This window comes from Vipera ursinii (assembly GCF_947247035.1).
Source record: "Vipera ursinii genome assembly, chromosome: 2".
Lineage (NCBI taxonomy): Eukaryota > Metazoa > Chordata > Lepidosauria > Squamata > Viperidae > Vipera > Vipera ursinii.
Window position 1 is genome coordinate 66,081,650 of NC_139513.1, and position 27,540 is coordinate 66,109,189.

At 41.2% G+C, this 27,540-nt stretch overlaps 1 protein-coding gene across 1 annotated transcript in view; it reads right to left on the reverse strand.

Moving 5' to 3' along the window:
* STAB1 (stabilin 1) overlaps positions 1-27,540 on the reverse strand; it is a gene marked incomplete at its 5' end in the record, with an annotated part of 119,467 nt that overhangs the window by 40,325 nt on the left and 51,602 nt on the right. Inside the window, 18 exons of the mRNA XM_083353358.1 lie at positions 869-943; positions 3,226-3,299; positions 4,079-4,204; positions 4,989-5,068; positions 5,890-5,935; positions 7,977-8,072; positions 10,307-10,502; positions 11,119-11,214; positions 11,436-11,492; positions 12,931-13,059; positions 13,459-13,590; positions 14,567-14,674; positions 20,200-20,292; positions 20,564-20,641; positions 21,639-21,750; positions 24,039-24,169; positions 24,785-24,832; positions 26,985-27,080. Of these exons, the coding sequence (XP_083209484.1) occupies positions 869-943; positions 3,226-3,299; positions 4,079-4,204; positions 4,989-5,068; positions 5,890-5,935; positions 7,977-8,072; positions 10,307-10,502; positions 11,119-11,214; positions 11,436-11,492; positions 12,931-13,059; positions 13,459-13,590; positions 14,567-14,674; positions 20,200-20,292; positions 20,564-20,641; positions 21,639-21,750; positions 24,039-24,169; positions 24,785-24,832; positions 26,985-27,080 (1,773 nt within the window). The remainder of the gene's footprint in view (positions 1-868; positions 944-3,225; positions 3,300-4,078; positions 4,205-4,988; positions 5,069-5,889; positions 5,936-7,976; positions 8,073-10,306; positions 10,503-11,118; positions 11,215-11,435; positions 11,493-12,930; positions 13,060-13,458; positions 13,591-14,566; positions 14,675-20,199; positions 20,293-20,563; positions 20,642-21,638; positions 21,751-24,038; positions 24,170-24,784; positions 24,833-26,984; positions 27,081-27,540) is intronic.

A 27,540-nucleotide genomic window follows, 5' to 3' on the forward strand; every position in this document is an offset into this window, starting at 1 on the left:
CAAGTCATTCAAAGATTTTAAAAGAGAAAGGTGCCTTAATGGAAATTCACCTGCCACCTCTCTTTTAAGGAAATTGAAGCACATGAAATTAAGGTTATCTATTTAATGGATACAGTTTTCTTGTTTGTGAAAAACACTTATTACTTTCTATTATTAGTGATTACATGAAGAATTTCCTTGTTGTTCCCATCTAAGGTTATTGGGTTTGATAACAAGCCCCATAATCCCCATCATGAAATATATACCTCCAAGCTGAAAGCCATACTACTGCTAGACAACTTTAATTCAATAAGTGTTTACATCAATCAGCAATAGGGTTATTGACTAACACACAATTAGTTGACTCCACTAAACATACTAAGCTATAAACTATAGTTTATAAATTATGATGGTTGAATTAACACATTATGCCAAATCCAAACAAAACACAGTGTGATCTAGTGACATGGTTGCTTCCCCCCATCCCCCTTGTGAAATTTATTATTGAAAACTTTTAAGGATTACCAAATAAATCAGGGCTGGGAAATGTACCATGGCATGCATAAACCTTTTAAACTGGTAGCTGTATGACCTTAAAATTAAACAATATATATATTTTTTTAAAAAAACAAATGTCACAAGATTGCAACTCAAAATCTTGTAAGATTTGGGTAACAATGCCAGATGACTTCAGGGAACTCCTGATATTTTCGTTAATTTTTTTTTAAAAAAAGAGTTAATTTTTAATGTTTATGTTGGGGCCTGCACCTAGATTACCTTTGTGATGAGTGGAATCACACCATTAGCAAATCTCTGTTGGGGTTAGTATTGTTTGCTTTTTTAAAAGGTGAAAACTAGCATTCAGGAGATCTTACAAAAACAAACAAACCTCTGAGCAAGGATCAACATAGTCACATGTATTAATCCCATCACCAGTGAACGCAGGAAGACAGTTACAGGCAACCTGAGAGAAATAAAAACACCGCCACATATTTCACATTCAGAATTTCAAACAGAGGGACACAAACTGCCAGACATCCTTCTGCAGCAATTATAAAGATGGCAGATATTTGTCATTTTCCTGCTCTGCCTCTTTCTGCAACTGTGAAATAGAGGAAGTGCGTCCCACATATGCAGACTTTGCAGCTGCTGTGGGTGCCAAAGGTTGAGAGAGCACAATCGCTTAATAGTCCCATTGCAAATGAGTGAGCTCTGTGCATTTTAAGCCATTGGATGTTCCTGCTGGGGAAGCAGAGCAGCGAGTACACACTTGCCACACTTCAGTGTGAGTATGTAGAGGACAGACTAGAGGAGCTCTATCTCCAGACTGCCTATCCCTTGGTAGGTCCTATGCCTACATTGGGCTCTTTCAATCCTGGATACATGAATGGGAGGGAAAGGGACACACACACACCCTTTTTTCCCATTCATGTGTCCCTTTCCCTGCTGTGTATGGGATGGAAATCCACAACCATTGTTGCAGATGTTAGACCATAAATTACTTTGATCCACCTCTCTATGCATCACCAGCAAGGAGATTAAGCAGATGGCAAGGAAGATGCACATCTTACAGGATACAATAGAAATGCTACTGCTGCCTCAGAAGTGACCATTTATGTTAATGACTCAGCTGCCTCCCGAGATTAAAAAAAGCAAGACACAGACCATACTTTGAATTTATTCTAGAAGGCCAACTCCATAATAGAAACCCTAGTGCCACATGGAGCTTTTTATCTATTTGCAGGGACATCTATGAGGTTATATGTTGGGGGGGAGTGGGGATGCATTGTGATGCACTTTTTAAAAAGGCCAGGGCTTTAATCACATGCTTGAAACTACCATCTTGACTTTTTTGTTTCTCTCTCTGGACACCCTGACTGTGTGATTAAGAACAAGCAATACAATCCTTCCTCTACTACTTCATTATAAATAAGCCCCATTAAACTCACTGCCAAACATAACAGATTGTTTTGAGACTTATCACTGCAATCTTGGGACTGGCAAAAATCACAAAAGCAATAGACAGAGGAAGTAGCATAGGTAAACTATTTGTTTGGGGTCCACTGTGCATGCTTAATATATACATCAGGACAACTTTAGAGACCTTACAGCAGGGGTGTCAAACTCAATTTCATTGAGGGCCGCATCAGCATTGCCCTCAAGGGGCCGGGTGGGTAGGGCCAGGGTGGGCGTGGCCTACTGGGTGGGCGTGGCTAGAGTGCGTATGGCCTACTGGGTGGGCATGGCCAGCTCTACATCATTTGCATCAAGGGTGCCTATGGGGGCCTGGGCAGGAGTGGGACAGATCTGAGGGTCTCTGGCAGAAGGAGGGTCTCTGGGCCAGGGCCAAGGCAGTGGGGGCCGTTCCCTCACTGTTTCCAGGATGGCTTCGCGGGCCACATGAAACCACTTCGCGGGCCGGATCTGGCCCCCGGGCCTTGTGTTTGACATGTCTGCCTTACAGTATCAAAATCCTAGCACCATTTATAACAGTTGAAGAAGTTCCTGAAGCCTTTTATGTTTGATTCTCTGCCTGTGTGTGTGTGTGTGTGTGTGTGTGTGTGTGTGTGTGTGTGTATATATATATATATATATAAATATATATATATATATATATATATATATATATATATATATATATATATATATATATATATATATATAGAGAGAGAGAGAGAGAGAGAGAGAGAGAGAGAGAGAGAGAGAGAGAGAGAGACGGAGAGTGAGAAATTCAGATTATTGTTGTTAGTATCATTGCTTTTTTCATATGAAGGTTTAGAGATTATTACAACTCTTTTAAATATGCATTCACAGGTTTTACCTACCCAAGCATCCAACATTAAGAATAATATATACAACATGCACTAAGTGTGTTATAATAAACTTACATTATGTAATAAATATAAAAATGATTAAAATCATCATTTTATTTTGCTGATCACAGAGGAATCAAGGAAAGGCTTGAGCAAACAGTAAGATTCACCTGTGTCATAGAAACAGGAAACAGAAAAACTCATCCCAAGTAGAAGAAATGAACTTCTCAACAACTTTATTTAGCTAAGGCTCTAAAGGAAATGAGAGTCTCCACTGTCAGATGTTACAAAAATAAAAATTACAATTATATGGAGTAAGATAGGAAACAAATATGAATAGTTCAAAGTATTAAGTGCTATGTTCTCAACTGTTTTTCATTGTAAGTATATTGTTAGTAAACTTCAGAATAGGATAAGATAAAAATTTGCTTACCAAACCTGGCCCTGTTTTAATACAGTTTGCATTTCGGTGGCATCCTCCATTCTTTTCTAAGCACCGATCCAGTTCTATACATCAAAGAAATACACATTATATCAGATTGCTTCCACCAAAAAATATGACTGTTACAAAACAAGGTCTCAGAAGATATGAATTGATGAATATCCTGTTAACTTGCACAATAAGTGCAATGAGCAAGGATAAGTCAGGACACATTTTTCATCTTTCTAAATGCCCCAGATCTTCCTAGTGAAAATTCATAATTGATTAGGGAAAAACAATATCAAAGAAAACTTTCAAGTAGTTTTTACCTTCCCAAGTGGAATATTCATACAGTACCTGTTACAAAGTATCCCACCTACATATGGAACAAACAATGGCATTCATTCTAATGGGGAACCTTGTAAGCTGTCACTATCGCTGGTGAAGAATCCTCTTCTCCATTATTCAGCGATCATGTCCACATTATTTTACCATCCAGCTTAGAGTGAAGTAGCCAGCTACATATACATGTACATTTTAAGAAAGCGCTGACTGCCTGGGCTGATGTAACAGGAACCCAGAGTCACCTTATCGGGGAGATGGGTGACATATAAATTTAATAAATAAAAAAGGACAACTTCTCTGCCAGAGAAATAATGCCATTGTTTTATCATATTTTAAATATTTCATCTTCTTTTAAATGCCACTCATTTATTTGAGTACTGATCTATCCCAATAGTTAGTTTCTAATCCCATTTATATGGTCGCCAATTTCACAAAAGTGACTCTGGGCAGAAAAAAACACCCCACTTTTTAAAGCCACATCAACCATCCTTTCATCTGTTTTGAACTGTATGATGCTTACCTCTGCATAACGTTCCATCTCCTGAATAACCTTCTTTGCAAGTGCAGATGTTTTTGCCCGGTGCTATTTTGGTACAGTTAGCATATATGGAACAGCCGCCATTATCCTCAGCACAAGGGTCTATTTCTGAATTGCCAAAGAAAAAGAGGGTGGGCTAAAATAGAAAACAGTTGCACACAGGTATGGCAAGTACATTTGCGAACACCTGGGGACCTTGTTCAGACTGTGGTTTGAATCTTTGCTTTCCTCCAGTATATCCCCATTTATGAAGCAGGATGTTTCTGATGTTCCTCTACAACTACCAAATCTGCTACTGGGTTTTACTGGTGTGGTGAAACTAAAGTGAAATAAGGTAGGGAAGGCTCATGTGGGATGTAGAAAACTATAATTCAGAAGAAATGTTGGGAGAATTTTGTCTGATCCTTGACCTGAATGAAAGAGCCGGCAAGGATTTCAAGCTTTTGTTTTGCCCAGATTGGCCTTTCTCAACCCAACTGCCAGAGAATGCACATCAGGCTTTCATGCCAGTTTTCTTTGACATGGACCTGGAGGAGATTTGCATTGGATGTAGACAAAAAGGACTTCCCTAAGATTACAGTGTAAACATTTCTCTGCAAAAATGCTCATTTCTCTTCACCCAACAACTTGCTATGGAAAGTCTGAACACAGCCCATAGGAAAGCATTGAACGCTACATTTTAAATTATATGAAACTTACCTTACTAATGTTTTACTTGTTGTAATGTTCAAATGGTGAACATGTGTCTATCAGCAATGCTTGTGCATGTAATTAGTGAAAAATACGATAAGTTTTAGCTATCATAGATCTATCTCTAGGTACTGTATGTGTATACCTGCGGTGTTAAACTATCAAGCATGCATTATGAATTGAAAGCATTTGCCAGCTATACCTGCACAAGAGGTTCCATTTCCAGAATAGCCAGCAGAACAGGAGCAGGTAGGTTGAGAATTAGTAGAGTCATTAACGCAACTGAAACAGAGTAATAAGGGATTGAGAATTATATATAAACTCACACACATATGTTTATGATGATACTGAGTGTTAATTGTGTTGTGCTTGTTTGGCTTGCCTCATATTACTCCCCTTCTGTCATTTGTCTAAATGTGTAGTTACACAACAGAGATACACTGCAGGAAGCTCAAGTTACTGATATATGTTTCTTTCTCATGCTCAAAGTGGAATTTTTGCACCTTGAAAATAAATGGAGATTGTGATTGAAAACAATTACAAAGTCAATCATTCTGATGCAGGAATTAGTGGTTATGGTCCCATTAATATTTATATGAAAATTGCTTTGTGGCAATAATTCATCTTACTTATTTGGATAAGAAAATTAATAAACCATGGGAAATGTCTTGCCTACTCTCGTTCAGAATGAGAAGATGTAGTTTGAGAGACATTTATATTTAACTTAAGGAAGATCTTGATGAATGGAATCTATACTTTCACAGGTTTTATTTGTAAATAATCTCTAACTGTACATTAGAGAATTTAATAATCACCAGATCATTTTTAAGGAACTAAGCAATATATAATAGAGAGGCTTAATTAAAAACTCAGCTTCCTAGAAATACTGCTTAAATTTATTGATTAGATTTTTATCCTGCCTATATTAATGTACAAGTAACTCAAGGTGATAAACATAGATGATACTCCTTCCTCCTCCTTTTCTCCCTATCACAACAGCCCTGTGGAGAAAAAGAGGGAAAATATCCCTGTGGGGTTGTTACAGAAAACAATCACCCAATTTCAAACATGTTCTAAACTTTGTTCTAAACCACTGTACTTACTTGGCATTCACATCACAAGTACCATTGCAGAAATCAGTTTCAATCTCTGCAAAAGAACATTTTGTTAGAACATTGTCCAATCTCCAAGAAAAAATAATTCTCTCAAGTAGTCATGTACTTTGACTATAATCAGTGCTTTTTTTGTAAAAGAAAAAGGTGCCGGAACTCACACATGTCATACAACCCGCCTTGCCTACCCTACAAGGTTCCATCCAAAAAAGGTGCCAGAACTCCGTTCTGAGCGTTCTATGACAAAAAAAGCCCTGACTATAATGATATGTGGGAATGATCTTGGGAGACATAAGAAAGAGCTGCAGGCTAGACAACCAGCTTATAAGAGATATCCTGAGCTCCTCACCTCAGAAGCAAGAGGTGTTCTGGGAAGCATTTCTGAAAGGACCCTGCCTAGTTTCCTGGAGAATAAAAGGAAAAGAGGGGAAAAATACTTTCAGTTTCACAAGATTCTGTTAATGTAACCTTACAATACAAAGAGCTTTAGTACTCATGGTGTCGGCTGGAGAGCTGACAGCCTGGGTTTGAGACCTGAGCTTCGCACAATGGGGTGAGCTCCTGTTATTTGCTCTAGCTCCTGCCCACCTAGACCTTCAAAAGCATGCAAATAAATAGGTTCCACTTTAGTGAGAAGGTAACAGCATACCAAGTGCCTTTGACCTATAGCCATGCTCTTCACCTGACTATGGAAATTGTCTTCTGACAACGCTGGCTTCCTCGGCCAAGAAACGGAGATGAGCACAACTAACAGGGAAACCTATACCTTTACCTTACTCATGGTGCACTTTTTGTTTGGACTACCTCAAAGGACTAACATCAGTCCTTTGAGGTAGTCCATTTTGGAGTTTTAAAACTGGCCTTCAACCCACAGGGATATCTCTGTCTGCCTACAGCATTGCTGCAAATGAGCAGCAAAGGGATATACAAATAACCAATTTACAGAATGCCATGATACAACTAACACAACAGCTGCGACAGAATTTGCTTTAGTCTGCACCAGCACAGCAACACGAACAGCACTTAGACTTACATACTGCTTTGCAGTGCTTTTACAGCCCTCTCTAAGCTGTTAACAGAGTCAGCATATTGTCGGGTCCTCATTTTACTGACCTCGGAAGGAAGGGATCTCGGAAGGAAGGATCCTCACCTTGAGCCGGTGAGGATCGAACCCCTGGCAGTCAGCAGAACTAGCCTGCAACACTGCATTCTAACCACTGTGCCACCACAGCTCAGGCAATCCTCCTGTATTCTTATGTTGGCTTAGCAGAGCCATTTGGGGGGGGGGGGGCTGATCAGTTCCAGGCCTTCACAGCAAAATATGAAAAGTTTATGGCCAGTGGAGTTTCCCACATAATGTCTACATTGGCCTAGATTCTTAGTTAATTTTTTAAAATGAACGGAATTTTAGAACCTTGTGAATGAAACACATTCTCAAATTAATCTCTACTTTCAGCAAGGACTCTGGGTCCAAGATAGGGCTTAGAAAATAAAAGGCAGGTGGTTGCTATCCAACTGAGGTTGTTTTGGGGTTTTTTTTTTTGCCTTCTGATATATGGATGTTTTATGATTGGTCACACTTTCAAGGTAACTTTTTTGTGAGAAAGCCCATTATGTGTTCTCACATTTCAAATGTGCCCACTGGCCCCAAAAGACTGGGCTTTTTGAATATGTCACACTATTGATTGATGATATTACTATTTTCTCATTCTACTTGATGAACCTAATTAAAGCAAGAATTGTTTATAAGCTATCTCATTAATTGATTAAATGTCCAAAATGTTGCATAAGTTTTATTTTTTATGGTGTTCCTTGATTGATAGCAATAGTTGTTCTGTATATTTGATTATGCCTTATATCTGCAATACACTTTGTATTATCTCCTAGATTTGTCTTGAAAACCAAGCATTTTCTGCAGATTTGACTGCAGGAGAAGAAAAGGGACACACTGGTATTATAACAAAACTCCAATTCTGCAATTTTTAATATAGTCCTTTCTCATTTCTTTTAAATTTGATTTTTTTAAAAAAATCCAGTAGGTTCAAATCTGGAACGGTATGCCTTGTTTCTCAACTTACCTTGGTCACAATTAACTCCTTTAAATCCTGAGTTGCATGTGCAGCTTCCATCACCTAACAACCCATCGTTGCACTGTCCTTTATTGCAATTGCACTCTAAGAAGAAATATAGGTATAAATGAATACACCCAATGTTACCTATGCTGGTTTTTCTGCACCATCATGGCCAACAGAAAACCCAATTATTATATGTAGCTACCTCTTTCTATGCAGCCCTTATCACTATCAATTCCTGCACAGAGCCCTAGAAATGAAATGTGAGTGAAAGTATTTGAACAATACACACAATATTTATAGAATAATGTTTTAGGAGTTTACAAATTACCTAGAGGGACCTTGGAGTCATAGTGAATGATCACTTGAATATGAGCCAGCAGCAGCAGCCAAAAAAGCTAATACAATCCTGGGTTTTATAAACAGAGGCATCGAATCAAGATTACACGAAGTATTAGTACTGCTTTATAAAACCCTAGTAAGACAACACGTGGAATACTGCAACCAATTTTGGTCATCTTACTACAAAAAAAAGATATTGAGACTTTGGAAAAAGTTCAGAGAAAAGCAACTAAGATAATCATAGGCATGGAGACTAAAACATATGAAGAATGGCTGCAGGACATGGATTTGGCTAGTCTAAAGAAAAGAAGAAACAGGGGTGACAGGATAACAGTATTCCAGTATTTGAGTAGCTGCCACAAACAAGAGGAGGTCAAATTATTTTCCAAAGCACCAGAGGGTAGGAAAAGAAACAATGGTTGGAAACTGACCAAAGAGACAAGCAACCTGGAATTAAGGATAAATTTCTTAACAGTGAGGACCATTAACCAGTGGAACAACAGTGGGCGTTCCATCACTGGTGGTTTTTAAAAAGAGGCTAGACAGTCACTTGTCTGAAATGGTATTGGTTCTCCTGCTTGAGCAGGGGGCTTGATAGAAGACCTCCAAGGTCCCTTCCAGCTCCGTTCCATTCCGTTCCATTCCGTTCCATTCCGTTCCGTTCCATTCCATTCCATTCCATTCCATTCCATTCCATTCCATTCCATTCCATTCCATTCCATTCTATTCTATTCTATTCTATTCTATTCTATTCTATTCTATTCTATTCTATTCTATTCTATTCTATTCTATTCTATTCTATTCTATTCTATTCTATTCTATTCTAGTGTTAGAATAATCCAGGGCGTTTAGTAACTTGCAGGTGGCAATTAAATGTAAGTAATAGGATAATTGTTTGGCTTGTGATTTGGGCCACATTAAAAATCGGAGGATGGCCCCAAGTTTCAGAAAATCCCAGGGACTGCATGCAAATCTTTTTTTGTGCATCACTGTTTTTGACCAAATGCTTCTCTATGCAGTAGCACAGATGCTATTCTGATATTCCAGCCATAGATGGCAGAGGCGGCATAGAGATTTGATAATAATTATTCCCCAGTTCTTTATACAGTTTTTCCTTGACTTACAACCATCATTTAGAGACTGAAAAAAGTAACTTACAACTGGTCCTTGCGCATACAACCGTTGCAGCATCCCCATAGTCATGTGATTAAAAGTCAGGCACTTGGCAACTGGCATGTATTTACCGTGATTGCAGTATCCTGGTGTGTGTGTGTGTGTGTGTGTGTGTGTGTGTGTGATTTGAATACCATCTATGACCTTCCCAGCCGGCTTGCAATAAGCAAAGTCAATGGGAGAAGCTGGATTCACTGAATGACTGGGTGATTCATTTAACAATCACAGTGATTTCCTTAACAACCATAGGAAAAAATGTTATAAAAAATTTGGCATGACTCACTTAAGAGCCACCTTGTTTAGCAATGGAAATATTGGTCCCAGTTGTTGTCTCAAGTAAAGGACTCCATGTACAGGGAGCCTTTGACTTACAAACATTCATTTAGTGACTGTTTGAAGTTACAATGGCGCTGAAAAAAGTGATTTATGACCATTTTCTCACTTATGACCGTTGCAGTATCCCCATGGTCACGTGATCAAGATTCGGATGCTTGGCAACTGGCATGTGTTTATGAACGTTGCAGTGTCCCGGGGTCACGTGATCACCTTTTGTGACCCTCTGCCAAGCAAAGTCAATGGGGAAGCCAGATTCACTTAACCACTGGGTTACTAACTTAACTAACTGCAATGATTCACTTAACAACGGTGGCAAGAAGATGAGACAAAACTCTACAAATGTCTTACTTAGCAATGCGAATTTTGGGCCCAGCTGTGAATAAGTCAAGGACTGCCTGTACAGTATTTTGAAAGAAATAAGTAGCACAAAGAAGAAAAACCAGGTTCAGATGCCACAAATAGGGGCGAATAACAGCCATAATCACCTGATTGGCACTTGGGTCCATATCTTCCTGCCTGACACATTTCACAGGCTGTACCATGGAAACCTTCCTGGCACTGGCAATCTCCATTGCCTTCGATGCCATCTTGACACACCCCGTGGCCAGAGCACCAGTTGCCTGGCTTCCCAGGACACATCTCACACATAGCACCATAGTAGCCTGGACAGCAGATGGAGACCTCAGAAAACAGACAGATTGATAGTCAGACCAGGAAAAAAAAATAGGAATTTTGTACAAATGTAAGGATTACTGCTGAGCGTCTCTTTATTTTGATTCTGCCTTATAAGACATCCAGTGTCATAACGTTTGAGTTGGATGGCTACATAAAATCTTGATTGGTGCCATGTTCAAAAGTTGATATTGCTTAGGGCTTGAGATGGTATCATAATAGCAATAGCACTTAAGACTTATATACCACTCCATAGTTCTTTACAGCCCTCTGTAAGCGGTTTACAGAATCAGCACATTGCCCCCAACAATCTGGGTCCTCGTTTTATTGACCTCGGAAGGATGGAAGGCTGAATCAACCTTGAGCTTGTCACGATCGAACTGCCAAACTTCTGGCAGTCAGCAGTCAGCAGAAATAGCCTGCAATGCTGCATTCTAACCACTGAAGCTCAGTGGTGCATATGGCACCAGTAATATTGATATACTTCTATGCATCAGCAGGGTAGTCAGTTATACATATTATGATCTCAGTCTCCTAATAAAGAAATAAATATTTCTGGGCCAACCAGAAGAAAATAGGGAATAGCTGCATAGTTGGCATATGCACAGGTATCGGGGTGACTTACTAGGGAAACTTTGATGCAAGTAAAGTAGCAGCCAACTAATCTCATGCCTCCAGCTTTAAATACACAGTGAGGAAGATTTCCTTTGCCTGGATGTTGCTGTCAAAAAAAAGTAAAAAAGTTGATAAGCAGATATGTATTCCAAATAGATAACATCGAGGCATGATCAAGAAAGAATTATTATTTTAACTGTTTCTAACCTTCTCACAATAAACATTATTCGCTCCAAAATTCTGCAGAAGGGCTGCTTTTTCTAGAAAGTTTGCTGGTGACACACTTGATAGACCAAAAAGTGTCAAATGAAATAAAGCAAGACTTACCGCAAGCACTGATCCTGCTGGGCACTTGAATCTTTTGTTGCATTTAGCACATCTTGACTGGCGTATGGGGGGGGAGAGGATAAAGGATAATTAGTAGATATTTCAGAGCATGGAAAAATATTAGCATCAATTGCAGAAGGGTAACAAATCATAACACAGCAGAAGCCCTCATTAATCATTATCTGGTTATTATTTTTCATATTCTGTGATAGCAGAGATATTAGCATTGTCAAGATTTATTTATTTATTTATTTATTTATTTATTTATTTATTAGCTTTTTATCCTGCCTTTATTACTTTATAAGTGACTCAAGACAACGAACATACATAATATTCTTTCCTCCTTCTATTTTCCTCACAACAACAACAACAACCCTGTGAGGTGGGTTGGGGCTGAGAGAGAGTGATTGGCTCAAAGTCACTCAGCTGCCTTTGAAGCCCAAGGTGGTACTAGAAGTCACAGTCATCTGGTTTCATTTTAACCACTACACCAGGCTGGCTCTCTATCCATCCTTATCTCAACCTCTTGTTATTCCCACATCAAGATTTATTCAATTCAACGTCATAGACCTGTTTTATCTTAATGAACCAATCACTTTTTATTGAGGTTTTAAAATCTAAGTTTACGTCAACAACCAAGTTGTCTACTGGTTTGAAATTATACCAACTCAAGACTGCAGGAAAAGCCATGAGAAACTTCAGAGTCAAATAGATTGGAAGATCAGATTCCATCATCTTCCTTATACTCCAGGGCTCTATGCTTTACCTTTCTACTAGACAAAAACCAGAATTGTTTCACTTTATCATCACCACTTTCATGCATTATGTTGCACTCTGTTCTCGGCAATATATGACCCAGACTGGCTCTCAGGATATTTGGTTAATAGACCCAATTCAATGATTTTATAGGGAGGCACCACTGAATACACTATCTGAGAAATCAAAGTATTTACTTAAAAATTAGAGGTTTTAGTTTCAGTTAGGTGATGGAGGACTGGGGTCTGAACCTGCCAGGATTCATTAGGTTCATAAAATCTTGACCGATTATTTTTGTTAGCATAACTACTGCTATGAAAACAAAATGCTAATATTAAGTTTTGTCATTTTTATTATATTGATAAAATCCTCACCAGGATCATATATACATTTTTAAATTTTTAATCTTAAATTATTCAGGTTTTAATGTTTTATTGTATTGATTAAATTGTATACCACCAGAGTCCCTACTTGAGGGAGATGGCCGGTTAAGAAGTTTGATTGATTGATGAATGAATGAATGAATAAAAATAGAATATCAAATGCTGTTGAAGAGGCCTATGATGCCAGCTTAGTTGTTCCTGAAAGTTGCAAGATTCCAGATTTTAAGAAGAAAAAGAGTGTATATACTTTACATCGGGCTGAGGGCTCAGGCAGTCAGTTTAATCATAAATCTCAAATGAGGTAGTAGAAAACAACTAGTACTCATAACGAAGAGAGAAAATCTCTAATACTTCACCTTTTGCACAGTGGTGGTATTGGTAGTGCAACGATTTTTGTGAATCTGTAGAACTTGAGAAACCCCAATCAACATTCCATTTCTTGTTTCAACAAATGGGCCATCCAAAAGAACTCTGTTTACATATGTCTACAATTAAAAAAGGGATGAGAAATGAAGTATGGTTCAAAGCACAATTATCCAGATAGCATTACAATTATCCAGACAGCATTCTAAAACCTTCCTAAGCCAATACGGCATCCACAGTGGAGGCCAACGGAAACCAACAAACTTTTGGTTTTTAATCTGTGTATGTCAGTTTACTAACCAGAATTCTGGGATCTTCCAATTTATGTTACAGAGATTGCTGAATAAATTTCATATAAACAAATAAAATATTTAAAATAAATACATAAAACATTTCAGGGATTGAAGCCATAGTACACACACAAATTTACTATTTGAAAAGTATTGTATTTGATATTTTAAGATGTTCCTTGTTAAACTACATACTGTAGAAGCAAAGTGTAACTTATAGCTCATTCTCACCTTATTGAGTGTATTCGAAAACATGAGCCAATTGGAGAATCCTAACATTGTGCTTCTATGCACTCCGTTCTTCAGGTCTTTCAAAAACAGTTTATCACCAATTACAATATGATACTGCATGGTGTCATTATCCTGGAATCCACACAAAACAAAATACTTAAACTCAAAAGACAATTATTAGAATCAACAAGGTAACAGCAAAGTGGAATAGAAACTTAAAGAGAAGATGCATAGTAATAAGCCATTGTTCTTCAATTTATGCCTCCAAATATCTTAGTCATAACCCACAGAGGAGTCATTTTCTTCCCATCTCCCATGATTGAACTGCAGACTGGCCTTTAACAAGGTTGTTGCTTTGCCATACTCAACCAAATCAAGCTCATCTTGATTCACAGAAAAAGTGGCACAAGAAAATATTCCCATTGCCCCCCTCAGAGATAATAACATTCTTATATGAAGAGTTGTAGAACCTAGAAAAAAGTTCAGCATGTTGCCAAAGCCACTCGATGAACTCACGAAGCAGAAATGCTAATTTAATTTCATCATTATATGTGGTACATACTGATACCAACCTAAAGCCAAGTCCTTAAATGATATATAAAAGCTATATTTTATTAGGAGATAGTGAATAATTTTTTCATTTATAATTATATCATTATTAAATTAACACAAATTTTCAATTATGTTTAAATTGTTTAAATAAACCATATCTCATTTTTCAGTGGAAGTCAACTGGCGTTTATAGCATTTCTGTACATATGACAATTCAGAGTTAACCCGTGAATTGATTGTCAGTCTCTTATATGAGTTGTCTTGGGAACACAGCAGTTGTTAGCCAGCAGATGTGATGAGGTAGAAACTTTTAAAATCAATTCAATGTCCTCCCATAGGAGCTTTGTGGTACATGAAGCAGCCAGCAACAGTTAGTTCCAAATGTGTTATCTAAAGATTGAATCCAAATTCTTATTTATTGATATGTTGTTTCCCACAAATAAACAAAGAACTGTGCAATCATGTATATGTTGAATCAAAAGTCTCATTGAGTTAGGGGAGCTTACCTCTACATGAGTGCAATTAGGATTATTTCGTTAAAGAAATAAACTCTTACCAGTTGTGTAATATTTGATGCTTGGCAATATTTCTCAATTGAATTATTCCCTGGGACAAAAATTGTATATTTTTCCAATGACTCAATTTCTCTCACCAACTGATATCTCTGAAAGTTTAAAAAATATAATTAGCAAGTTAATCAAGTCAATGAGGATTGCACTTGATAGCTACAAGAAAAAATCATGTTAAGATTGTTTTTAAATATAAGATTTTGCCAATTCCATACCTCGAAAACAGCAACAACGAATAATTAATATTAAGAATTCAGACTAAAATAAATCCACTGCACATTTGTATCAGTAACAAACCTTTGCTTGCTTTGGATGGCAAAATGGGCAGCATATAAATTTAATTTAATTTAATTTAATTTAATAACATTTATATACCGCCCTTCTCCCTGAGGACTCAGGGCGGTTCACAGGGCAGAATAAAATAGCAAATACAAACATTAAAAAAAGATTAAACAATTGCCCTAGTTAAAAACAATGGAAATACAGCGCTAAAAACCCCAAGAAAAATTAAAAGACCAAAGATAAAACAACCCCAGCAATCCCCATCAGGCTAGGCCAGCTTGTACAAACAGAAATGTCTTAAGATCGCGACGAAAGGAGCGAAGATCGGGCGCCATCCGGAGCTCTACCGGTAGCTGATTCCACAGCTCCGGAGCGCCCACAGAGAAGGATCTCCCCCTGGGGGCCACCAATCGACATTCTCTGATCGGTGGCACCCTGAGGAGGCCCTCTCTGTGGGAACGCACAGGGCGCAGGGAGCTTGATGCCGGCAGCAGATGTTCCCTGAGGTACTCCGGCCCCATGCCATGGAGGGCTTTGAACACCATTACTAGCACCTTGAATCTCACCCGGAAGACAACTGGCAACCAATGCAGCTCACGGAGCAGAGGTGTAACGTGGGAGTATCGGGAGACTCCCAACACCACTCTCGCGGCTGCATTCTGTACCAGTTGGAGCTTCCGGGTGGTCCTCAAGGGCAGCCCCATGTAGAGAGCGTTGCAGTAGTCCAGACGAGAGGACACGAGCGCATGAGTGACCGTGCATAGATCATCCCGGCTAAGATAGGGCCGCAACTGACGCACCAGGCGAACCTGTGCGAAGGCCCCCCTAGTCACAGCTCCTATATGGTCTTCCAAGGTGAGCCGTGAATCTAGGAGGACCCCCAAGTTGCGAGCCCTATCTACGGGGGGTAATAGTTCACCCCCCATAGCCAGAGGTGGAATGTCCGAATAAACCCGGGATGAAGGTATGCAAAGCCACTCAGTCTTGTCGGGGTTGAGCTGGAGTCTGTTCCTCCCCATCCAGACCCGAACCGCCTCCAGGCAACGGGACATCACGTTGAGGGCATCACTGGGGTGGTTTGGGGTTGAAAAGAAAAGTTGGGTATCATCAGCATACTGATGATACCCAACTCCAAAGCCACGAATGATCTCACCCAGCGGCTTCATATAGATGTTGAACAGGAGAGGCGAGAGGACCGACCCCTGAGGAACTCCACAAATGAGAGACCTCGCGGTCGACCTCTGCCCCCCTGCCAACACCGACTGCGAACGTCCCTGGAGATAGGAGGAGAACCACTGTAAAACTGTGCCTCCCACTCCCAGTCCCCTGAGACGCCGCAGCAAGATACCATGGTCGATGGTATCGAAAGCCGCCGAGAGGTCTAATAGGACTAGGACAGAGGAATGCCCCCTGTCCCGAGCCCTCCAGAGATCATTCACCAGCGCGACCAATGCCGTCTCCGTGCTGTGCCCGGGCCTGAAACCCGATTGGTACGGGTCTAGATAATCCGCTTCATCCAGGACCAGAGGGAGCTGATGCGCCACCACACTCTCAACAACCTTCGCAAGAAAGCGAAGGTTGGAGACAGGACGAAAGTTGTTCAATACAGCCGGGTCCAGGGCAGGCTTCTTGAGGAGAGGCCTCACCACCGCCTCCTTCAAGACGGCGGGGAAGATACCCTCACTCAAAGAAGCCGATATAACTGCCTGGAACCAGCTGTGTGTCCTCTCCCGGGCTGCATAGACCAGCCAGGAAGGGCACGGGTCCAGTAAACATGTGGTGGTGCTCAGCCTCCCCATGATCCTGTCCACTTCCTCCGGAGTCACAGAATCAAACTCCTCCCAGGTGATATCGACAAGACCACCCGTGTCCTGATCGTCAGACTCTGCCCAGTCAGAGTCCAGACCGGTCCGAATCCGAGCGATTTTGTCCGACAGATGTTGGTTAAACTCCTCGGCACGTCCCTGCAAGGGATCCTCCCTCACCTCCTGATTTAGGAGGGAGCGAGTCACCCTAAACAGGGCAGCCGGGCGATTATCTGCGGACGCAATAAGGGTGGCGAAGTGGTTGGACCTCGCCTCCCTAATTGCAGCGAGATAAGACCTAATGTAGGCTCTTAGTCGCAATCGGTCGGATTCGGATCGGCTGGACCTCCAACCGCTCTCTAGGCCCCGTCTCCGACGCTTCATCTCCCGGAGCTCCGCAGAGAACCATGGAGCTCGACGGGATCTGCACCGGGTCAGGGGCCGCAGGGGTACAACTCGGTCAAGGGCCTCAGTGGCCGTCCTTTCCCAGGCTTCCACTAAGGCCTCGGCCGAGCTGTGAGCAAGGGAGGCAGGTGGGGACCCCAGCGCCGCCTGGAACCTCTGGGGATCCATTAAGCGTCTGGGGCGGTACCATTTGAGTGGTTCCAAACACCCACGGCGGGGGGTGGCAAAACGGAAGACCAGCCGCAGGAGATGATGATCGGTCCATGACAGGGGCATGATAATTGGAGAGCCCCCACCAAGATCATCTAACCACCGTCCAGACAAGAAAACAAGGTCAAGGGTGTGGCCTCCCTCATGAGTCGGTCCCGAAATTACTTGCGTCAGGTCCATGGCCGTCATGGAAGCCATGAACTCCCGAGCCAACTCAGATGATCCTCCCAGAGATGGTAGGTTGAAATCCCCCAAAACTATAAGTTTCGGGAACTCAACCACCAGCCCAGAGAGGGCATCGAGCAGCTCAGGCAGGGCTGCTGCTGCATGACTAGGCGAAAGGTACACCAGCAGCAAGCCCAACTGCGCACCAGGGCCGCATCTCAAAAAGAGAGACTCACACCCGACTATCTGGGGAACGGTGGCCTCCCGCGGACACAAGGTCTCCCTCATAACAACAGCCACTCCCCCACCCCTACCCTGAGCCCGAGGCCGGTGCAGCACCCGGAAACCTGGTGGGCAAAGATCAACCAGAGGAACACCGCCCTCTGGGCCCAACCAGGTTTCCGTGATGCAAGCCAGGTCAGCCTGCTCCCCCTCGACCAAGTCTCGGACGAGAGGGGCCTTGTTAACGACCGACCTGGCATTCAAATACACCAGCCGGAGCTCAGGAGGCTGCCCATCCTCACTCCCGGGACCTCGGGGCGGAACCAGAGGGTCGGAGTGCCTCACCGCTTGTAAGCAGCGGAGAGGCCTTCCCTGAGACCGATACGGCCCTCTGTTCCTACACCTGCTGCCATTCCCTATCGTCGTGGGAATAGATAATCCCACGACTGGCCCTGGAGCCCCAGAAGCAGCCGACCCCCGCTCCTCCCCTCCGCGATCAGCCTCAGCACTAGCCTGAACAAAGGTAGTTGGACTGCCCCCCTCGTCCAAACAACCAAGAAAAGAACCCTCCCTCCTCCCTAACCCCCAAAAAAATTTTGACAAAAAACAAATCAAGGACCTCCTATTAGGTTTACGTCGGAGGCCCATAACCGTGCCCGGCCATCTCTCAGGATCCCAATAAATGGGACCTTCCTCGAGATTATACTTGGCTGGAAAGGCGGGCCGCCTCCAGGAAGGGGGAGCACCCCTGAGGGCGAGCAAGTCCGTAGAGGAGTACCTAAAACAAGGCATAAAAGCAGTCCAGATATAGGCAGTCCATAGTCAGTTGATTTAAGGAGGAACCAAACAGAGAGCAAATAGATGTCCCGAGCCTCCACCCAGCCACTGCCATTCAGCTGGGTGCCACCCCAGGACAGGCCAACCAACGCCCTCTCACGACAGTTGGAGAGCCTATACCAGGGGGGAATAGTCCGAAACATCCATCCTGGGTACAGCATGTCCCCTAGAGCTCTCACCTCTAGGGGCAACAGATGTAAGTTCAGGCCACCCTCTCACTGTGGCCAGTACCCAGGGGACTCTGAATCCTTTGGGGCCGATATGTGAATGGCAATAAGGAACAGTCCGAAAGAAGGGATGAGATAGTGTGTTACATCATCAAAGTCTGCACTACTAGGTGGCCAAATCCTCCGCTGCTCTGTCCTTCGAAAAAGTTGATCATGGCCAGTTCTGCAGTCATTGGGGTCTTCCAAATTATCTAATTCTTTTAGGTCCACAAATCCAGTGGCACCAACCAGAGCCACAACTGGTGCCACGGAAAACATAGATCTTCCAAGGGACCATTGGGCTCCACTGGGATCCACCGGCATTAACCGGCTAGCCCAGGAACCTTCGAGGCCACCAACAGCAGTAAGAGTACCAGGCCATCTAGAAAGAACAAAGTAAGCAGAGGGAGCAATAAGTTGATTCCAGCGTCGCCGCTGAGCCGCCAGGGCCACCACCACCACCGGAGCGTTGCTGCAGACGACGACGCCATTGCTGCCGCCGCCAGGACGCTGATGGAGCCGAGAATAATAAGCAGTCGATGGAAAGGGAGGCCTAGAGCGGCCCTGGCGCAACGCCACCGCCGCCGCCATCCCCGTCGCCATCGGAGCGAGCCAAGAACGCCGCCGCCACAGCTGAGGGAGACCAGGCCGACCACAGAAGCGGCCCGAACGGCCCGAAACGCCTCCACCGAAACCGCCAGATGCGAGGTACCATCCGAAGGCCGGCTCCGCAACCGCCGAGGACGCCCAGCGAACAGTCGATGGAAGGCAGGCCCAGAACAGCCCCGGAGAACGCCGCCGCCGCCGCCGCCATCCCCGTCGTCCCCGGAACGAACCAACAACGCCGCCGTCGCCACAGCCGAGGGAGAGACGCGAAAGACCCAGCCGACCACAAAAGCGGCCCGAAACGGCCTGAAACATCTCCGCCAAGGCCGCCAGCAGCGAGGGACCCCCCGTGGACGCCGGGTCCGCCACCGCCGAGGACGCCGCTGCCGAAACCGCCGGCCGCCAAAACCACCAGGCACCGCGAAAACGGCCCGGAAAACGCCCGAGGGAGCAGGTAGGCGCCGCCAACATCCAGTCGGAAAAAAACGGCAGAGCTGGCAGCTAACGGAGTCCAAACCTTCATCCTTCAGCTGCCAAATCAATTGCCCTCGCTATCCCCCCAACCCAGAGGGTGTAAACACCCCTGGGGGGCTCCTAGGACGCCTATTTTTCTGGGACTTGCAGAGCTCACTCTAACAGATCCGCCCGCACGTCCGCCATCTTAAGAATGCAATAATCAATAATTCAATTTCTCCAATTGTTTGATTTGGGGTTGAATCCTCTGCACCCAGCTATTACATTGTGTAAATCATTACTTCGAACAAGGTATAAACTTAGTTTATGTCTTCCACTATATCACATACTAAGATGATCTTCCTCTAGCCCCTTGTAAAGGAACTCTTTAAGAAATATGGGGCAATATCTTTCAGCTGAGGACTTTACCTCCAGTAGTTCTTTGAACTTCCAGAAAGCGGGCACAGTGTTTAGTTGCTCCTGCAGACCAGGTGGGATCTTGACAGATCTTGGTAACAGAACCTGATCAAAAGAAAAAGTGAAATGAGGAAGGCTAATTACCTGACTTTTTTCACCCAATAATTAAAAAACAATAGCATAAAGAGGGTGCTATTGAGATGACAAAAATTGAATTTTAGAAGGCTCTTCTCAATACCTTGGTGACATTGTTGCTTCTGCTTAATAAAAGACCAATAAAGGAGATATGCTTAGCATTAAGCATTTAGCATTTCTTTCGCTTTCCCTTCTCGAATAACAGGAAAAACAAAGATCCAGGCCACTCTAATCAACCTACCTTTCTGATGATATAAATAGTGCTATTAATAGCGGGAATATCACCCAAAACAATGCTGGCATTCTGAATAGTTATTTCCTGAAAATCAAACATATGCAGATGTTAATTCTGAATTATTATTATTATTTATTTATTTAAGAAAATTTATATGGCCACCCAACTCACTCGCAGTGACTCTGGGTAGTTTACAACATTGTACAATCAATAGAAAAATAATAAAACGATATCTCCCCAGTGACAACAATCAAACAAGCCATTTGATGGGCTCCACCCACTCTGGGGTCTCCAGGCTCATTGGCAAAACCAGGTCTTCAGGACCTCGCAAAAGTGTGTCAAAATTGGGGCCTAATGTATCTCTTCCGGGATGATGTTCCACAGGGAGACAGCTACCATGAAGAAGGCTCTTCTTCTTAGTCCCCCTAGTCAGGGGTGTCAAACTGCCAGCCCGTGGGCCAGACGCGTAACATGGAAGCCGTGCCCACCCCATTGCCAGCAATGGCAAAACTGAGCCCGATACGTCGTGCGACGTCACATGACATCATGAGTTTGACATGTCTGCCCTAGATGGACCCACTTAGGAGAAGGGACCCATAGCATTCCCTGCCTCCCCACTCTGGTGGGTCAGGTACATGTGATCAGGAAAAGACGGTCCTTCAAATTAGTCTGTTAAAATATAACCATTCCTATTACATTTACATCAAAACACTTTTTTTGCTCTAATTGGCGTACAGAGCTGACTGGAAAACCTTAATTTAGGATCACTTCTTAGAACTGGACATTTTATAATCTGACATCCTTTGGATTTGTCAAACTGCAGGGGCTCTAATTATGGGCTATGCATTCCAGCATATCTGGAGAACAAAATTGTTCCATTTTAATCTCGACAATTGCTACATGCCTTGGTACACACATTATGATTAACATTTTCCCAATAAGAAACATGAGCCTGTAGGTTCACCTTGGTTCTACTTTCCTTGGTGCATCTTTTCTTCAGTTTAAAAGTGGGATCAGCATATTTCAAAAGTATCACTCTATTTTTGGTATCAAAAGTAATGTTTTTAACCTACAAGCTTACCCCATTGTTGCTCTTTATTTCCCACTTGGCCTCTGGATTGAGAGTGGGGAGTTTTTGGCCAACATACATCTTGAGTTGCTGAGTTGTGAAGGAACCCTGGAGAATATGAGACCTATGACAGAATAAAAATATTAACAAAACTACAGTTGGCTGGTTAACAGCCAAGAGAACACCTTCAGTTAGATTCAGTTATGATTAGCAAAAAAACACACAACCCCATAGCCTCCTTTAAATGTGTCAGGAGACTCTATTAAAAAGACAATTCATCAGCCATCTTGTCTATGGAGATTCTCAGTCGTCCAGATCATGGTTGTCCCAAAGATGTTTTTTCAAAAATATCTTTTTCCTTGAAGACGTTTTGCTGTGACAGTATAATCAAAACTGTTTTAAAGGTTGTTTTTTTTAACTCACAAAAAATAGGCAAAGCTTTGATCAACCTTGACTTTTTTAACCACCCTTTGAAGGCAGCCTTGTTGGTGTGAGATTAGGCCAAAATTTAGAATTTGTATATTAGTGTAAGGTATCAATGCCTGCTAACAACTGTGCTGTTACAATTTATTGTTTGGAATATTTTTCATTTAAAAAAAATTAAATTCTCACTAAAAGAGAAATAAATGTTCTTTCTGCCTTCAAATCAACTTGATCTCACAACCTTTCTTCAGTGTGGACATTTAGTAATCCATGTTGTGAAAAAACCAATAGAGCCCAGAGAAAGGTTTTCATTTGAACTGAGTTGTTTGCTGTACAATTGATCCATAGAATGCCTTGATCCCAAGAGATTGCTTTAAGTATCTGATAACTGAAACAGGCAAAGGAGAACAGGGACAATTGGAAAGGAGGACAAATGGGAAGAAAAGCACCACACACACAGTTTTACTTTCTTGGCATCAGCACCAACAATTACAGTGAAAAACTGCAGATAAATAAATAGAGTCCTTGATGCTTTCTGAGCTTGATTGTTTGCTTGAAGACATGTTGTTACTGGACAGTGCCTGAAGATGTTACCTAGCTGGGTAATGAAACATCTGCAAACAAATAATCTAGTTCAGAAAGCACCTAGGGTTCCATAGTTTAACCCCCAGCTACACATATTCTCTTTTATTAAAACAACAACATGTACTTAGGCCCTTATGCCTATGAACTTACTTTTTTAATCATCAGAAAGATTAGTTTTTTCCATGACAGAAATTTGCTAAGGCTAGTTAGGAGGCAAAAGCCTTCAGCGTGTAACTGATTAACGTCTTGTCCATTTTAAGCAGCATGAAAGTTTTAATCAACTAATTAGGGTCAGGGAGCTGAACTTGTTGACTTTACAGAAAAAAAGCTGCTCAGGAAGAAATACTCAAAAAGCCAGACTATTTAGACCAAGGATGGGGAACCAAGGCTCTTTTAGGACTTGTGGACTTTAACTCCCAGAATTCTGGGAGTTGAAGTCCGCAAATCCTAAAAGGGCCATGGTTCCCCATCCCTGACTATTAAAGCTATGCCTGCCAAATGGAGGATGTGAGGATAAAAAAGACTTGTCCTCCTTTTGCTAGATGTCTGGTAACCTTCCTCTAAGATACACTCTAGAAATAGATGCATTATTGGGTGTGCCTGAACCTAATAAATGTTCTTATCTTCTCTAGTCTAAAGCCAGAAATTAAAATGTCTCAAATCGCTCTCATTGTTCACTATCCAATTAGAAAATGTTAGAGGACATTCTAAAGATAAGGAAGTTAAACTGGATATTCTTATGCATTGATATGTATGTTTGCATTCCTGTGCATTGGTAAGTATGTTTCTATGTTGGTAGCCACATTTCTTTAAAAAAAAAGATATAGATGGGATGGATATGAGTATGCACATCTGGGTCAAAAAATGTTATGCAGAATTATGAATAAGGATATCTGAAAAAAGATGCACACAGACTGTATTTCATGTATGAGCTATAAGTACAACGCAAACAGATGAAACCATGTTTTGCTAGGTGAAGTGCAGAGTTGCCCTAAGAGTTTTGTGTTCATGTGAAAGGAAACTACCTCATATTGGAAGAGTCCACCTTCTTACATTGCCTCCCTTGAAAAGACAAGTGTTTCAAATTGCAAAACTGTCTAATTCTACTAAGGTTACCTACCTCTTTAGATTATCACAGGTACCACACTAAAGTATGTATCTGAACTGTCACTGAACTCTCATTCTTAAAAGCTGAAAAACTGGTATTCTATAAACCGAGGTGAATATACTAAAAGATGTGCTGCACAGCCCATTGTAAAATCTTTGAAGCAACCCCTTCATACACAAAACCTGTCACCTGGCCTATGGCAAAGATCATACCTGAGTAGATTTCACTAATCAAGAGAAAAATCAGGTTTACCTATTTATACCGATTCTGATTTTGACAAACACGGACAAAAATACCTGACAAGAGATGGTAGCATGTTGGACTCCAGCCAGAATTCTTTTTCAGCCTTGCTCAAATTTTGGACAGCTTCTTTCAGAGGCACCAGAACAGTCACATTGCCTCCTCTGGGCATGCTGAAGTGGGATTTCTTTTGATTAAAAAAAAAGATAACATGCACATGCATTAATACCAGTTTCTTCTGTGCTCAGTTTAAAAGGCCTAGAATTAAATATGCAGATCCACCACCAGCTTCTTCAATGAAATCACTTAAATCAGTGGTGTCTGGTACCTCAGACTCCCAGTATTTTGTATTATAAAACTATTTTTCACCTAACTTTACAAATCATAGTATGTAGACAATAAAGCAGTTTTAGCATCCTTTCTGGTCCAAAGACTGATCTGTATGATCATCAAAAGACACTTAACCCTTCTAGAACAAGTTCATTTTTCTCAAGCAAATGCCTCACTAAAATATGTGTTTCTTCTGATCACCAAGAAACATTTTCAAAAAAATACAAAAGTATTTACAGTTTTAAAATTACTCAGCAGATTGAAATATCCTTGTTTTGATTCTGTAAGAAACTGCCCTAATTACACAGAGAGCCTTTTGTGTCAAAAATTTTAAAAGGCCATTTTTAAGATAAAATTCTTATTTTAAAATGTAAATAGATTTTTTTCTACTGATGGAACAATATGCTTAAACCCAATCAACTTTGTTTTGTTTCAGAAATGTTAAAATAGCACAACAACAGAAAATCCTTACCTTAATCCACTCATAAAAAGTTGAAAAGTGGTAATTCCTTACTAGCTCCTTCAAAAAGATAAAACAACAAATTTGTAAAGCATTATTCTAGGGGTCTTTAAAAAAAGGATTCATACAGCATGCTAAACAAGTTTAATTTAACCATGATTTAATTATAAACTAAGCCAATGTGTTAAGAGAAAGCTAAGCAGACCACATTACAACTTTAATCCTACATGTAATTTAGGCAGATGATGGTTAGATGTTTGGGAACTTGCCTAGCGATCAATCTAAAAGAGAATTCTGATATTTTCCTACTATAACAGCAGAAGCTACAGGTATTCAAGTATTATAAGCCACCCAGGGCTACTTGTTAATGATATGGGTGACATATAGATTTAATAGACACATAAATTTATTGTCTTTATTTTAAATATTTATGCTTTATTTACCCTTTATATCAGGATGTTCAATTTTGGCAACTTTAACCCTTGTGGATTTCAGTTCTCAGAATTCTCCAGCCAGCAATATATCGCTCAAATGGCACATAGTATCTTTAAAAACACAACTTATAAAAGAACAAAACAAACAGAGGGGGATCCATCCATCCATCCATCCATCCATCCATTCTTCCAAACAGCTGGACAACACTCCACCTCCAATAGCATTAAATCTGAAGAGCCTTTCCACAGAAAGGCATCCATAGATTTTGCCTCATTACTGGACTTTTTAAACCTGCTAGAAATTTGAAAAATTGGTCAACTCACTCTTTCATTCATGTTTTCTTACCTGACTTGGTTTTATTTCTGGTTTTGTATTTTTACCATTGTTAAGGACAGACAACATCTCTGACACCAATTTAATGGCACACAATCAATTAATGTACTTATAGAATGTCTTTACCAAGAAAAAAAGCCTTATACTGACAACTTAATATAAAACAATAGCTGTCTTTTCCCTTTTGGCTCAAGCAAAAAACTACCTCTGAACATGGAAAGAGCATTCAGCTCTTGGACAGAAGGCACTTTAGGCAAAGGAACTGGGGACATTGTTTTATGGCAAAGCAGCTATAGAAAAAGATGGTTTGGTTCCACTTTATGATCCAAATCAGCAAACTTTCCTTGTATCTCTGCTTTGAACTAGCACTTTCTCAATGGTTTAATGCTACTTCAATAAAAGTAAGGGCTGGGGGGATACGATAGCAGTCTTCCAATATTTAAGGGACTGCCACAAAGAAGAGGAGGTCAACTTTTGGAGAAAAGCACCTGACAGCAGGGCAAGAAGCAATGGATGGAAACTAATCAAGAAGAGAACCAATCTAGAACTAAGGAGAAATTTCATGGCATTTATAACGATTAATCAGTGGAATGCCTTGCCTCCAGAAGTTATGGGTGCTTCAACAGTGGAAGTTTTAAAGAGGAGATTGGACAACCATGTGTCTGAGATGGTGTAGGGCTTTTCTGTTCGAGTGGGGAGTTGGACTAGAAGATCTCGAAGTCCCTTCCAATTCTGCTACTCTGTTATTCTGTTTGCATTTAATCTGATTTTATTCTGTAAATATGGATTGGATACATTTTTAGCATCATATTGACACACCATAAGAAATCATTTTTGCCAACTGGGAGAAGAGAGGGAGATGACCTCCTCCCTTTCTTTGCTTGCCCCATAGATGCCCTTTCCAAAAGTTGTCTTATTTCTAGTCTGGTCTAATGAAGAAGAAGTTGGACTGGATAGTTATTGTGGTTTCCGGTTTAGAATGGGAAATCTAGAAAGTGCTGAACTTTTTCTTTTAATAAGGAAGCTAATGGCAGAATAGTGTGTGTGTGGGGGGTTATCTTAGAGAAATGTTCCTTGTAGGTCTATACGTGCTTTTTTGTTAATGGGAATGATAAGCAAAAAGCTGAGTATGAGAAGTGAGATGCTGTGCTGTGCACAAACAGGGAAGCCACTTGAGGCTTATGTTGGCCCAGGATATTTGCATTGTCTGAAAGATGATCCATCAAAGAGTTCTTTCCTGGCCATATCAGAAGATGGCAGACAGAACAGAGCCACTGCCACTGAGTTATGGTCCTTGCCTGATACAAATAAATAAATAAATAAATAAATAAATAAATAAATAAATAAATAAATAAATAAATAAATAAATAAATAAATAAATAAATAAATAAATAAATCAGTTTACTGCTCCCACCTGAAAGAGAACAGAAATGCATCTTCTTACCTTCATCACATCGCCGTAACATTGAATTCCATCTCCTATATATCCATCAGAGCAATGGCAAGTTTTTTCCCCAGTATTGAGAACCTGGCATACAGCCTGTTGAGTTTTAAAGAGACAATTCTCAACAATAGGAAAGCAAAGTAAAGAAAATAAGCAGAACTCAGTGTCGCCTAGATAGTATGCTAAAGGTCTAATGAACTATGGTTCAGAGTGGTATGAGACCCAGCCCTGTGAGTAGTCCCCAAAATCTTTGGAACGGCCCCGGGGAATATTCAAAAATTGTTACTACATTGTAAATTTTAATGGGACTGATGACAATTATTCCGTACACATCTAGAGAATAATTATATAATTACATTTTAATTAAACAAAACTGTATATGAAACAAAATCAAAGAATGTTCTTTGCCTTAGTTTCAAGAATTTGCTTTGAGAAACACAAGCTCTGCACAGCATCCAAAGCCAGTTGTGGCCCTCAGTCCAAGTCATAGGCTAGGCCAGGGGTAGGCAACCTTGGCTCTTTTATGACTTGTGGACTTCAACTCCCAGAATTCCTG